The sequence below is a fragment of the Anopheles stephensi genome, chromosome 2, assembly GCF_013141755.1.
Source record: "Anopheles stephensi strain Indian chromosome 2, UCI_ANSTEP_V1.0, whole genome shotgun sequence".
NCBI lineage: Eukaryota > Metazoa > Arthropoda > Insecta > Diptera > Culicidae > Anopheles > Anopheles stephensi.
Genome location: NC_050202.1, coordinates 42,537,429 through 42,551,999, shown reverse-complemented (window position 1 = coordinate 42,551,999; position 14,571 = coordinate 42,537,429). Strand labels below are relative to the sequence as shown.

Below are 14,571 nucleotides of genomic sequence, written 5' to 3'. Positions count from 1 at the left end.
GCAGTCTATATTCATTCGCTCCCAATTGTAAGTACTAGCTTCTACAAACCAACCCGATTTAAATAATAAATGTACGCAAAATTAAACTAATCACCTGACGAATGGCATTCGGTGGTCAAAGCGTACGTTTCAACTGACGTCGCGAAGTTTCCCGCTAACCGAGTTATATTAAACTCATTTATCTTGCTCGTCATCAAACCGATTGAAAGGAACATCCAATTGTCGGTGCAGATCCGGGGAAGGGAACGGCCAGAGTTCCTTGCCACCCCACCCCAGAGATGCCCCGCGACCCACCCTTCGCGACGAATATTTCACAGTTCGCAAAACTTGTTATCTTCCGCACCGTGTCCTGGCACGCCCGAGTGTCATTCATTAACGGTTGATCAGCGAGCGACGAATGTGGACGAATACTGCCGACTCGGGACGGCTGCGAGGATACGCATAAACAGTTTTGATTGATGACACTTTTCGTAAGCCCACGTGTTCCTCTCGCCGCACTAAGTGGTGTGCGTGCGTGCGTGCCTTCGTATCGTGGAGGAAAGGTGGGGAGTCTGAAGCTTTTCGCGATGGCATTATTTACACGTTCAACAAGTGGAATTTGCCAGTCAGTGTGGCAATGGGAGTCTGGCCGTTTGTTTTGGAAATCAAATGCAATTGTCGGGTGTAAATGTTTGGTTACGGTCGTTTCACGGGTCACTTCACGGGTCGTTTACTTTATAGGAAGGAAAATATTTATATAATCTAATTTAAGGGCTTTCTCAAGTGAATGTGCTGGAGAGATGCTGACTACAGTTTGTACTAAATGCAAGATAAAGGTCGTGGTACGAACGGTTGAAAAGGAAGGTTCTGTTACGAGATGAGCTTACACTAAAGCTTCTGCTTCCGAGCTGTGTCGATGTTAGCGCCATCTGCACCGGAAATCTCTTAAGCAAGCTAAACGGAGAGGTTTGTTTTGAAATTCAAATTGATAAACAACCGTTTGTTCTGATTGATATAAAATATTGCAAAACTCTTGCCTTCATTTTTAAATAGTTAGCATAGTCGTTCTAGTTTTTCTCTACATGGTAAACAATTAAAAGCTGTTGGTTTTGGTGAATCGAAACATAAAACTGCCACCGGACTCTGTCGATTTACTTCATATAATGTAGAGTATCTGTAATATCGGTTCATAGAAATGGGTAAGGTATGGGTAAAAGAGCTTTGAGTATTGAAACATTTTCAGCGTCGGGCTTCACACGGTAGGACCAGGGCTCAAATCGCATCCAGACCGCCTCTCCGTACGCAAAACGAACTGTTCAGTTGTGGGTAAAATCAAGTCACGGAAAGCTAGAAATGGCTGGCCGAGACCTTTCGAGGCTATAGTGCCAAGGAAGAGGAAGAAACGATAACTGAATGCTGTAGTTATAAGGTTAATTTAATAATGTATTTAAAATTTGAATGAACCGTAAGACATCTATGGCATTTATTACAATATTTTGAAGCTAGTTTCAAGTTAATACACAATGTTTTGATTATTATTGGGACGCCAACGTGTAGAGGAGCGCACAGAACGAATGCTTTTCAGAAATGCAGCGCCCGTAAAGTCAGGCCACATCGACAGAGGCACGGTAATGGCAATCTTCTACGGCAAGTAACTTTTTTACGTACTCACCCGTACACGAAATACCTTTTGCGACAGATGAAATTGGGACCCTAGATAACATTTATAGTCCCAGTACTCAGCCAAAGCTGACCCCATATGTTTTGACCCCATATGTGTGGAAAGTCAATGAAGGATCCGTTGTTATGACGATATCTTCGAGCTATACGATGATCTCACCATCGTGCAACGAATTAGAATCGTCAAGCTCCGGTGTGCTGGTCATGTCATGAGAATGACACCGGACAACAAAGCCTTATTTTTTGAGACCGTCCACACGGACAGAGGAGGCGTGGTAGGCCCAAGTTGAGATGGAGTGATAGTGTTGAGTCGTCCGTTAGAACTCACAACAAGGAAACTCGTTGGCATTGGATGTATATTTATATTTGCAATGTTAATTTTTAACTGGAGGTCATCAGTGTGTGTCCGTGATTATGGAAACGCAAAATAAGCTGGAGGTCTTCTAGACTTATTGAAACGGAATAGCTAGTTGTTACTACTGGAGAGAAGCACTCCGATGGGTTCAGAATTGGAATTTTAACTCGATCCTGTCGTGTAGTCGGTGATCCAAGAATAGATTCTACAAAAAGTGCAGTCATAAAGACAGAAATATTAAGTCGAAACTAAGTGAAACATACACAATCTAAAGTGGAAAAGTATGCTGTAGAGCGTTAAAAAAATGAAAAATAATTGTGGAAATTAATATAAGCTGAAGCTATCGGCGATTGTTAATTTAATTTTACGAAGCAGAGAAGACAATGTGATACCAGTTATCGTATTACATTAAACTGTAGTGTATGGTAACGATAATAACTTTTTTTTGTAGATACTCTCGATGGACTATACTGAAGTTTTCAGTAATTTATACACTCTTACAACTGTGTTGTGACAAAGTATTAACCTTTTTTGACACTAAAAACCTCGAGAACCTTGGCTTGCCATAACTAATGAGCTTTGAAAGAAGGAAAATGAATCAGATCCACCCTATCTGAAAAACTCTCTTCCAGAGTCCTATTATATTGGAGAACAACATATTTTTGGATAGCTGTGCTGTGTTTCGTTGAGGTTTCGGATGAGTTTTGCGCAATACTGTCCGTATCCAATAATAATCCATAAAAAGCAAGAAATCTCTAAAACTCCATCCAATATTTTGCAGTGTAATTGGTCTTGGTATAGGAGTAAAAACAGCTTTTATGCTACGTGTAACAAAAATAAGAAACTCGTTTAGAAGTTCAAATTTATTAAGCACCTACCTAGTGCTTATCCACACATTGTTTCTTTCTAATATAATATCGTAAAAAAGGAAAAACCACTTTGAACATTCAGCCATTCAGTTTTTTTGGGAATAATTAAACGAAACTGTCCCAGCCATGACAAGTTTCGTCTAACTATTTGTTTTTATTAAATACTCATTTGCGTGTTGCAATCATTGCTTATTGAACTATTTAACACATGTTTTTTTGTTTTGTTTTGCTTCATTTTTGCGTATAATAATTGTTTTTTTTTTGTTCTGTTTTAATACTCAATCCGTGTGCTGCTGCACTTTCACGCACACTTTCATTCTAGGGTATTATATTTACACATGCTCACCGCTTATGGTTCACTCATATTCGCTTGCTCGGTGCGGATGATGATCTAAACTATATTCGTGCCGTTATTTATGGTTGTGTTTGTTTGTTTTACTACGCTCATTGAAACAGTGAGGGATGGTGATACATTTGAACACCCAGCTTCCAATCGACGGTTCCGGTGATCTGTGGGATATAGCTGTCTCAAACGTTCTTGTCGGGATGTACAGCCACTCCAGTCCATCATCACAAGCCAAGGGAGTTTTCGCGTACTGTGGTCAACCGTTTTTACTTTCGTTCGATATCGCCAACATTCGAAGCATCGTGTGGGAATGGTGCGTTCAACGATTGGACCACCTGTTGCTGTTGCTGATGCGTTTGCTCCTGTCGATTAACGGCCGATTCTTCCAGCTGGGAAAACAAAACGATTGTGGTGCCAAATGTTCTAACCCACTTATTTGCTAACTGCTGTCAGTACTCGAAAGCAACTTACCAACTGTCTTAGCATCGCGTAGATGGCGTACTTCAGCTCTCCCGTCCGTGAATCTGTGCGATGGCTGGGAGCAGCTAAATCGAGAGCGTATCCATTGTTTGGGCGCATCACATCCGGTGCTGCATCCATCGATCGCGATTTGTCCAAAGCCAGCTTCGAGTAAGGAATGGGTAGCACTTCCAGCCCAACCATGGAGGGATCGAGTCCTTCTGGGTATATGGAAGAGGCGGACGATCTCTTACCATGCCCTCCGTAACATGCATGACCAAAAGCGGCACAGCCTCCTTTAAAATGGGGAAAGTAACAAAGTTTGAAAGGCCATTATGTTAGGTCCGAAGGGAAACTCACTACAATATTTGTTCGAATGTAGTTCACTAGAAGTAATAGAAATTTAACTGGGAATTGCATATTGTATGTACTTTATGAACAACAAATAAAGATATTCAATAAAGATATTAAAGCAGTACACCAGCAGTAGTGCAATAGACTTGTGGCGTCCACGAAGACTTACGATGGAGGCGCATGGTCGTTCATGAGCGCTTTAATGATGCTGGATGGCAGGTCACATAGATGTTCCGTTACTTCAAAATCAAGAATTAAAGTAAGCTTTTTGTGGGTCGTAACGCAGCTTTAAGACCTTTAATTCTGGTTATTTATCAAAATTTTACACGTTTTTTAACCTTACGATTTTAATCTCATTTCAAAAGCTTAAATCCACTCAAGCAAAAAAAAAAATCATTCAATCCAAGATTGATTAATAGCCAATGAAAGGGGACAAGTCAGAAATCAAAGTTTGTATTGGAAAAGCATTAAATACAAAAGATGCATACAAAAAGTACGGCAGATAATTTTACGGGTTACTGGAGTCCGATATTCAATATTGCTTGGTCGGACCATAGAATAAGACTATTCTTTTTTTAAAACGTTAAAATGAATTAATTATTAATTTTCTCCCGTGTCTTTGTGTGGTAAACAGTGGTAATTTTGACGCCCCGTCTATTCTAAAGAAGATCAACATTTAGATACTTAGTAGCACATTAAGGGCCATCAGAGCGTACACAGGGCATTTTTAAACACAGACTTCAGAACAATTAATTTCGGTACAAATGACCCTTTGCTGAAATGAGGTAAAGTATTTTGCGCGAAGCAACATTCGTCATTACACAGGACGGACAAGACAAATAAAGGGACAAGATACTCGTTTACCCAAAGGCAAATAAAATATTGTGTTTGGAGACTGTGTTTTGTGTGAAGTGATACTGGAATGCATTTGTTTGATCACTCTTCAGCAACATATTCTAATTGGGATCGTCTGGCTAAAAGGTCAGCAGTAGATGCTCTTCTTAAAACAGGTACTGTAGGAGTAATTATGAGCTTCATTTTGATATACAATGGGCACCATGAAACTCAAGTTCCCGGTTGAGAAATAATTAGATACATTAACTGAAATCAGTAAACATTTTGATAAAGTCATCTCAGTTTTTCACCCAAGCACAATACGCTCCAAACGAAATGGGGACACAGGAAGGCAAAATGAATGTGTGTCGCACATTACCTGCGTTAGGGTGCACACCGGTACCGATGATGAGCCAACTCAGTCGGTTATTATGAGCAGCGCCCAGATGGGAAGGAGCAGCAGCAAATGCATCTCTAGCACACCGTTTTATTTATGTTGCGCTACCAAACGAACGTGGTTGATAGCATTATTAAGTGGGAAATTGTGCGCGATTCGCTGACGATGGAAGCTTCAACGAAGGCGACGACGGCAGTGCATAAGCTGATACGGACGTCTTCAAGATGAAAACAATGCATGGAATGGTTTGGGGTAAACTTGTCAGTCGTTGCAACACAATATTCCATCCTGCCACAATGCGAAAGAAGAATGTTGCCAAGGATGCGTCCGCACACAATGGCGCACATCCAGAAGAATATGATAATAATATTATAGCTAGTAATGAGAGCCAATGCAGTGTTAGCAGTCATTCGTTTCCGCCTTTGAGTTGCCGGGCAAGCGATGAAGCGTTACTGTGGTGTGAAAACAGATCATTGGCACACTATCGTTGCACGTAGTCACAGTCAGTCAGTTTGCTGAAGATCGAAGTTCCGACGGTTCCAAATTTTGCTGGAGACTCAATTTAACAAAACCCATCCAACGGTGGGTTGGTGTGGTTGTTCGGAGCGTGCGTCTCCTGGGGGGTGGACAGTTTAATTTCCTTTCTGAGCTGTCCGAGGTTGCTTCTGCAAGCTGACCCGAACCCACAACTTCGTTGACCTTTTGTGTTTGATTTGTGTTTTATGAAACCAAACGAAATATTATTTGTTGTCAATCAGTGAATGTCCAGTGTAATCGTTGAAGAGTGTGGGAAATATTGAAGGTGCTTTTCTTATCAGTTACTACTACTTATTCTACACACGCATAACCACTTATCTTTACTCATTATAAATACTCACGTTTGCCGCTTGTACTCTGCACCAGCACCGAAACGATTACCAACGTCGTGACACAAATGGTCGATATGTGGTGCATCTTTGAGTGTTTGCTGAAACTCTGCAATGAGAAACGAGCAGTTGGATTGGATTTGAGCTTTATCAAAGGTTTTCTTTTTCCCTTTTCTGTTCCCATTTACATTGCTCCAAACCGCTGGCGCAATTAGCCATAAACTGGAAAGTGTTAAAATATTGCCACTTGACATCCATGCTGGGGAGGTTTGAACGCCAGGAATAATTAATAGCGAAGCGCCACGGGCAAATAAACAACACCCTGGCCCAGTGTGAACAGCGATTTCCTACCATTGGGAATTGGACCTTATCTATCTACGGCGTCGGGTTTCCTGGTAATACATTCCTGCTGACTTCCGCTAGGTAGCGCTCAGTCATCTTTGCTGGGATATTTAAATTAAATTCAGTGGTTGTACTGCTGTTGCCTTACGAAAACCCCGGCTCCCGGTCCACTGATGAATGCAAAAACCATAAGTCAAACGATGGAAATTAAGCTCGGCGTGCAAGATATCGCCCAGCGCCCCATTGCCCCCAGGAGAAACATTAAACAGAATCGAAAGACTCCGGTTTTCATGGGGATCTATGAAGAATATTAAATAGAGATGGATGCAATGCACTTTTGCCGTGTGCAGTGGACTATACATTTGTGTCAGAATTGTGGGCAAAAGGGGGCATGATCGACGACGAAAGATGACCCTTTTGCAGTTTAGGATTTAAGAAGATATTTCAGTTCTTATACAAGTGTGAAATGGAGATTTATATTTGAAAAAGCGTGTCACAGGGTATCCCTTGATGTTTTGACTCCTTCCCAGATGTAGTTGTATCCGTCCCATAATGAATTACTAATTTCCAAATATTATTGGATTTATCTCAAATAGTTCGAACTTTTTTTATATATTTTTTTGAAGTAATTCTAAATTTGTTTGATCAATAGTAAAACATATCTGGGGTGTTCCTGTTATGATAGCAGCATCGGTCTCCACACAGCAAGACCGTATTTTAAATCTTTTCCCTGACTACCTCCCCGTACGCAGGACTGACTATTCAGCTAAGGATAACATCTAGTAACGGAAAGCCAGAAATGACTGCCCGAGACCTTTCGAGGCTGTAGTGCCAAAGAAGAAGAAACAAACGTGTATGAGAAATTGCCAAAAGATAACTCGACAAAATTCCGAAAATATTGCGAAAAATGACAACCTTTTGTGGGGCTGATATAAAATTGTCTGATAAACAGTCAGAAGGCATAACAAAAACTTTTAAAATTCTTGAGATTCCCTGCAACCTTCTTCTTCTTCTCTTCTTTAGCTTAACGATCTGTTAGGTCAAGCCTGCCATTTCTGGCTTACTGAACTTACTGATAGTTGGGTAGTCAGTTCTCACTACGGGCGAACGGTCCGGATGCGATTTGAACCCTGGCCCTGCCGTATGAAGACTGGCGCCCTAGTCGCCTCCACAACCGGGTCGCTCTGCATCCATTACAAACATTTATTACTTTTATGATACAGGGTTTCCGAGAAGAACTAACGATGTGCGAGCCATTTCTGGGCAAAGGCTAGGTTGAAGTAAACAACTGCCAGGTAGAACTGGCGATCTGTTGCCCTTTCTGGACTATAGCCAAGTTGAACTAGACACAGGCTAGGTTGAAGTGGACGATGGCCAGGTGAACTGAAATGTCAAATTTGAAACAATTGCTGAAGCGTTCGCAAACGGTTGGGGTAACGCTTGATTTTAAAAAATATTTAAAAAATGACCGGTAAAACCATATTATTTGTAGTAATTTTTTTTAAAGGATATTAATTGAAAAGAACGCTTCAATTGCAACACAGCTCGTTTGTAATTATAAAATTATTATTTAATGCGCTTTGAGCATGTTTCAATGCTCAAAAATATTTTTTTTGTAATGTTATTTTTGCTTTCCAAGTGCAGTGTAATTGAGCAATATACGCTAAATTTAGGTGAGTTCAATAAATATAATATCTTGAAGCAAGCCATTGCAAATTCTAAAGCTCAAAGCGCATTAAATAATAATTTTATAATTACATACGAGCTGCGTTGCAATTGAAGCGTTCTCTTCTATTAATATCCTTTAAAAAAATTATTACAAATAATATGGTTTTTATCGGTCATTTTTTAAATATTTTTTAAAATTAAGCGTTACCTCAACCGTTTGCGAACGCTTCAGCAATCGTTTCAAATTTGACATTTCAGTTCAACCTGGCCATCGCCCACTTCAACCTAGCCTGTGTCTAGTTCAACTTGGCCATAGTCCAGAAAGGGCAACAGATCGCCAGTTCTACCTGGCAGTTGTTTACTTCAACCTAGCCTTTGCCCAGAAATGGCTCGCACATCGTTAGTTCTTCTCGGAAACCCTGTAAAATTGTTATACATAAAGGAATTAGCACTTTCAGTTGATTTTTTTAAATTCAATCCCGAATTTATGACGAAAAATTTGTATTAATTTATTTAAACAAATTGGTATGAGTGAAACAAAATATGTTTGTTATATGTCTATTCAGGTGTTGATGCAATTATTATAAGGAAATTAGAAGAGTAATATACCTAATGGTCATCTTTCTTTGTTTTTTTTTCACTAAAAAATTATTATATTTAATTATTTAAGCATTTTCCTTGATTCTCTACATGATATTTTAAATTAAAAGCCAGCTTTTACTTCTTATAACATGTAATAATCTGATTGTTTTATGTCAAATTAACAATTATTACACCTAGCTCTTACAACCTTCACACCCAGCATAAAATAATAATAAAAACTGTCTCTTTTCGTCCTTCCGGTACATAAGCCCTAATTTACCCAAGTTTGCTAAAGTACTTAATTAACCGTATTGCCATTGACACTCACGCACGAGGCACGGTTGGTTAAAGCGCTCTTAAGCGCACAGCAACACAAACAACCAAAGTCATAACCTCCGTATCAGGATGTGGGGTTGGGGTTTGCCCTGTTGCTATCATCATCAGCACCACGCACCACGCACCTTAAGATGAATGTGCTAAAAGCCTGTTTAATTATTAACGACAACATTATTTGATACACACGCTCGCCTGGGTACAGTGGCTCCGGTTTGTGGATCGAGCGAAAAGAAATGCGGATGAATTGAACTGAAGATGTGGAACCGGGGCACAGAGCAAAAAAGAAGTACGAAGATAGCAACACAGACGATCTTGCACCTGTGGAAATGGGCAATCCTAATGACCGGTTTGCATTTAAAATCTCTAAAAGGTTTTGGCCATATTTGGAAAAGCACGATCTTCTTTGAAGCTTAAGTACCCGTAAAGGTGTGAGCAGATTCTTTTTTCAACCCCCAAAAAGGAAATGACCCATCGCGTTAACCGACGGAGCACAACATTTGAAGTGCAAAGAGAGCAGCCATTCCGTTGGCTTCCGTCGGACTTTTATGTGTGCAACGGTCACACATGCATGCCTGTGCCAGACGGCTAATCTGTGCAGGCATGACACTTGCTGCGTAAATATTGGACTTTAAGCCCACACTAAAATAACGAAACTATCGAACATGCAAACTGTGTGCCAAATTTGCGCAGCTTCGGATCGCACCGGACCGGACCTGGGGCTGCAAATTGTATCCAGAAGCGTGGTATTCCAATTATGAGCATGAGATGAGGACAGGCTAACTTAATTTTGCTCACCACAAACCCAACGGTGCAGCAGGTCTCGATGCTTCCGTCAAGAAGCTGGCTATTTGGGGTTTTTTAGCACACGAAAGTTTCACTCCCATAGTGTGCCCCGTCCCCGCGATGGGACACTTCAGTGGGTCGAGCCATTTTCGAGAGTCAATTTAAATATTTGACGAATCTGTCATAAAAGATGCAGCTCGTGCTCATCAAAGAACCTGAGCTTGGACCGCCGGGGGTTGGATGTGTTACATCGTTAATGGCACTGCACCACCATCGTGGATCCGGAGCGAACGAAGCGGTAATCCACAATCGAACAGAAGGAGCCCAGCAGACGACACACACAAGCACACACATCCGGGACGCTCACCATCGGATCATAATCGAACTTACATACATAATTTAATTTCTAACCCACCGAATCTTCACACTACCGTGTGCGTTTCCCGAGTGCTTTTACGCTCACCCGTGAATGTCTTAGGTCCTTTCCGCAAGTGTCCTGCTGAACTCGGTCGGTCACTGCCACACGCCACCGCCAGCACAAACGCAATTTAACAGGAAACACTTATTTTGGGCACGTCACTTGCCCTTTTTTCTGGCACCTGATGGTTCAACCCCTACAGCACTTTGCACACACGGGCACACACACAAGGGACAGATGACCGCAACCACCGTTACCGTCACAGGATCGGAGATCAGTTCTTGCTCTTGTACCGCTCGGGAACACGCTGGAGCAACAAATGGTTGATGCCAAAGACAGCGGTTTACCTTTATATACAACCGAAAATACAGCCGGCAACCCTTTCCAGCCCTTGCCCCGTCCAGCAGTCCCATACGTTCCCGGGCCACGTCCTCGCTCTCGCCGGTTCGGTTCGGTCGGTCGGTTGGTTGGTTGGTTGGTGGCTAGAACGAGATGACAGCATGCCGAGCCGAGGGATACGCTGGTGCGCTTGCTGGCTGGCTTGGGCCTTATCAGTCAGTGTGAGCTGCAGAGCAATCCAAATGGGAAGCAACCGTCGGTTCGGTAGCAGCCAACTGTAGGGGCATGCATCCGTGCACCTTGCGTCGTGATGGGTTGGTGTTGGGCAGATTCCTAGTCCCATTGCAAGGGTGCAGCTTATTACCCGAGGAACTGCACGCTTGGGATGGGTTCTGTTCTTGCCCCCTATGGAGAACAACGATAAGGTGATACATTAGTGGGTGAAATTAGTCTCCGAGTTCTAATAAATCGCAGCCAAATGTTTAAGAGTATAATAATCGCCAGAAAAAATTCAAGTGAGTTCCGGGATGAAGAAATTCTACACAGGCTGTGAATTTGTGTAAGAGCCTGCGTGTGCTGGCATCTTCGGCTGAAACATACCAAAGCCCACTATACTATAAAGTGAAAAGTTTTCAGTTTTTCATTATTGAAATTGAAACTTTTTGACTATAAAATAGCGGAATTAACTCATGATCTCGGTGTGATAGAAAGCTTGGTGACGTCCCGTTCATTCTAAATAAAACAAAACTTCTTAGCTCCAGGTAAACGGTTAGAACCTAGACAACCTTTGAGGACTGCATTCAGATCCACCACACATAGTGCTCGGTGATGCTATCACACTTATTACGGAGACAAACAATACAATTAGTAATTTAGTTTATACGAACATGGTTAAGGTTAGAAATAGCTGATGCAGACAACTATATAGACGATCGCTGGATCATTTTAGTGTTTTTTATTTAAGTGTGGTATTTTAAACCGTTTTGTGTACAAATTAATGCAGCTAACAAATTATGTTTGCATTTATTTTATATTATTAGACAAAACATAGCTTTAATAGCTTTAGTAATGTTCTTGTGCCTTGTGAAGTTGGGGAAAGTATGGGGACTAGAATTCATTTTTGTTAAAACATAATTGGCTTATCAATTGAGTTTATTTAATTCTACGCATCTGTAACTAGATAACTAACAAAACCTTTTTTGTACGAAAGTTTTAATCTTAACATTTGGAGATAGCTGTAGTGAATAAATAATAAGAGATTTAAGCTACTTGAAACGTATAAGTTATCTCGAAATTTCGATTCTGGATTTAAGGACCGAGTTCGGTTCGATCTCTTTGGGAATCGAATCTCAGAATTTTTTTTCGGATATTTTATCATCACTAGTTTATATGGAAGCAGGATGGTGAGTACTCATATGTGGATTAGCCTCCCAACAAGCGAATCCTTCTCCCAGAATGGAAACAGTCTTTAAGCGAAAAGAGCACTTAAGTCACACGAACCGGTCAGAAGTTCGCAGTTTTACACGTAAAACTCGTCAAATCTTTGAAGCACAAGCAGTCAATCCCCCTATAAATAGCTTATATGCAATATTCTTGGCGTTAGAAAACTATTTTTAAAACACCTTTGGATTTGGTGAACAGCATTCATCCCTAACATGTACCAGTGAAACACCTCTTCAGATGTTCTATATTTTCATGATTTTATTTGGAGTGCTTTCCTGTCCCGTACATATAGCAGTCTTGATCAAAACTATTTTTCTATCATTTTAAAAATATTTATAAAAAGGGGGAGTTTTTAAATCTGTTTTTTTTATTTAATAATAGGTAAAAAATAAGTGTAAAATTGCAAAAATACAATTGCAGCTTTATAGAAACAGGTTTAAGTAAGTCACAGAATTAATATTTTTGATAAGCGTTTATAGTTCTCTCTCGCGCACTCTCTCTCTCTCTTCATGGCCTAACGACCTCTCAGATTCTACTGCCATTTCTGGCCTACTAGACTCAATGAAACCACGTATATAGATAGTAAGCTCTTAGGGGAATGATCTGGATGAGATTTGAACCTCGGTCCTGCAGTATGAAGACCGGCACCGTTCTCGCTTCCATCACTGAGCAACTCCAGCGTTTAGAGGTATGCACATGGATAAAGAAGTACGAGCTGGTTTAAAAATCCTTGATACATGTTATCGACCATCTTTAGAAACGTTAGATCTCTTTGTGAGCATTTTCGTAAACGTGCATCATAGTTCAACTCGTCTCGTTAGGTCCTATCGTTAGGTTAGGAGCATTATAAGTCAATACGTTAAATCAAATAAATACGAATAAAATATTTTTTATCCCCAAACATGAACTGGCAAAGTCTTTGCTATGTATTTTCTTTTAACTACGGAGCAATATTTCAAAATCACTGTCAACAAATTAGTAACCCATTAAAATTTCCACTAATTAACTGCCTTTGTCTGATCGATCATACTACTCGCTAGATACAATTTATCATTTTGTATCATCGATGACCATTTTCCATCAACGCAACGATTTGAAGGAAACGCCATACTTCCAATGACTCAGCTGCAACGATTACCGTACCGTTATCATGTGTACCGCGAAGTGTGTAGTGTTTGGCCTTTGGCCAGAATATAAAATCTTCCCAGCACACTCGCAGGGTTTATGACATCGGGAACGGGTTGAGAATCAGAAAGCGCAAACAGATCACCGATAAACCGTGCCAGCTCATCGATAAAACGAGCGAAGGAGCAATTATGATAAATTTATAACCATTTTTACCATCCATCCCTTGAACCGATTGCGGCCAAGAACTCGCCCTCCTTAACCGTTAGCCGTGATTAGTTCCTACCTGCAGTGTTGTGCCAAATAAATGGTGCTTTTTTCCGTTTCTTCCTTTTGTACCTTGCAGTAATCCAGTATCACAGCTCGATCTCTGGTGAGGTGGAAGCAATGAAAACCAATCAATATACGGTACACGGTGGATTTAATAATAACTTTTAAAATGTGCGCACGATACTCTTGAGCTAAATTGTCTGGCGTTTTAAAATGGTATTAGTTTGCAGAGCTATGTTTTTTTATTATAATAAAAAACTTACCTTTGGAATAAATTTTTGCCTTTTTTGCTTCTTCGCGTAAAATTTTCATAGGTTTTTCGTTTTGTACCATGGTTTTATATGCATTCGAGTTTATTTTTGGATTTATCCCGAGATTTTACGTTTTTTTTTGTTATCGTCTTACAGTTTTTTTTACGGGTTCACCAATAGTTTTGACATTGAAAAGTATTTTGAACCACTTTTTTATTTTTAAAAATTTGTTTAAAACAATTATGTCTGGGGAAATTCTCCCAGAATGTTTCAAAAGTAGGCATTTTCTGTTAAATAAATAAAATTTTAATAGTTAGTTTGGAAACATGCAAAATAATATAGTCAATAGTCAGTCAAATAAAATGTCTTGAAAACGTTGAAGTCCTGTCTTCACATCGGTAGGACCAGTGGCTTCGAATCCATTCCGCGCTGTTCCCCTGTAGTGAGATGTATGGCCATTTGAAAGCCAAAAAGAAGTCTTTAAAAAAAACTCCGACACATTATGTGTTAGCTGCATTGTCAGCAATATACACAAATTCTTAATTTTTACAAACGACTTCGGTGGCATATTATTTCTGTTGGTGTTTGGATATTAAATGATAACGACCTGATGGTTTTTAAAATTATGTCGGTCCTAGCGAATGGCTGAAGGCTTCGAAACTGCGTCATAATGATTTTCAACGACTCAATATTATTAAATGCACAGCTTCTAGAAGAACAAACTTTTGCATTTAACGATAAAATGCTTATTGATCTATTGAAACCTAGTTCCTAACTATAAGTTTACTTACTTACTTATCAGGCGCTACAACCGCTTTGCGGTCTTGGCCTGCTGCAACAATCCTCGATACCGCTCACGGTTTAGCGCCGTCGTC

At 40.3% G+C, this 14,571-nt stretch overlaps 1 protein-coding gene across 3 annotated transcripts; it reads right to left on the bottom strand.

Annotated features, from left to right (window-relative positions):
- Positions 1–2,968: 2,968 nt before the first annotated feature.
- Positions 2,969–10,596, bottom strand: LOC118507482 (neuropeptide CCHamide-2). Of its 3 annotated transcripts, none has more exons than XM_036045997.1 (4): positions 10,314–10,596; positions 6,152–6,248; positions 3,701–3,984; positions 2,969–3,618 (listed from the first exon to the last, which is right to left on the bottom strand). In XM_036045997.1, exons 2-4 carry the CDS (start codon positions 6,225–6,227, stop codon positions 3,496–3,498), a joined length of 483 nt encoding a protein of 160 aa, XP_035901890.1. In that variant the 5' UTR covers positions 6,228–6,248; positions 10,314–10,596; the 3' UTR covers positions 2,969–3,495. The 3 variants fall into 3 exon arrangements, with proteins under 3 accessions (XP_035901890.1, XP_035901891.1, XP_035901892.1); XM_036045998.1 differs by having other exon boundaries at positions 10,266–10,589; XM_036045999.1 differs by having other exon boundaries at positions 10,282–10,583.
- Positions 10,597–14,571: the final 3,975 nt, after the last annotated feature.

What these genes read in the sequence shown, in the direction of transcription:
- LOC118507482 (XM_036045997.1), bottom strand. Translation starts at nt 6,227, where the DNA reads ATGCACCACATATCGACCATTTGTGTCACGACGTTGGTAATCGTTTCG. An exon ending in GCAGAGTACAAGCGGCAAAC is followed by an intron (nt 3,985 to 6,151) that starts GTGAGTATTTAT and finishes CCCATTTTAAAG; the next exon opens with GAGGCTGTGCCGCTTTTGGT. An exon ending in ACGCGATGCTAAGACAGTTG is followed by an intron (nt 3,619 to 3,700) that starts GTAAGTTGCTTT and finishes TTGTTTTCCCAG; the next exon opens with CTGGAAGAATCGGCCGTTAA.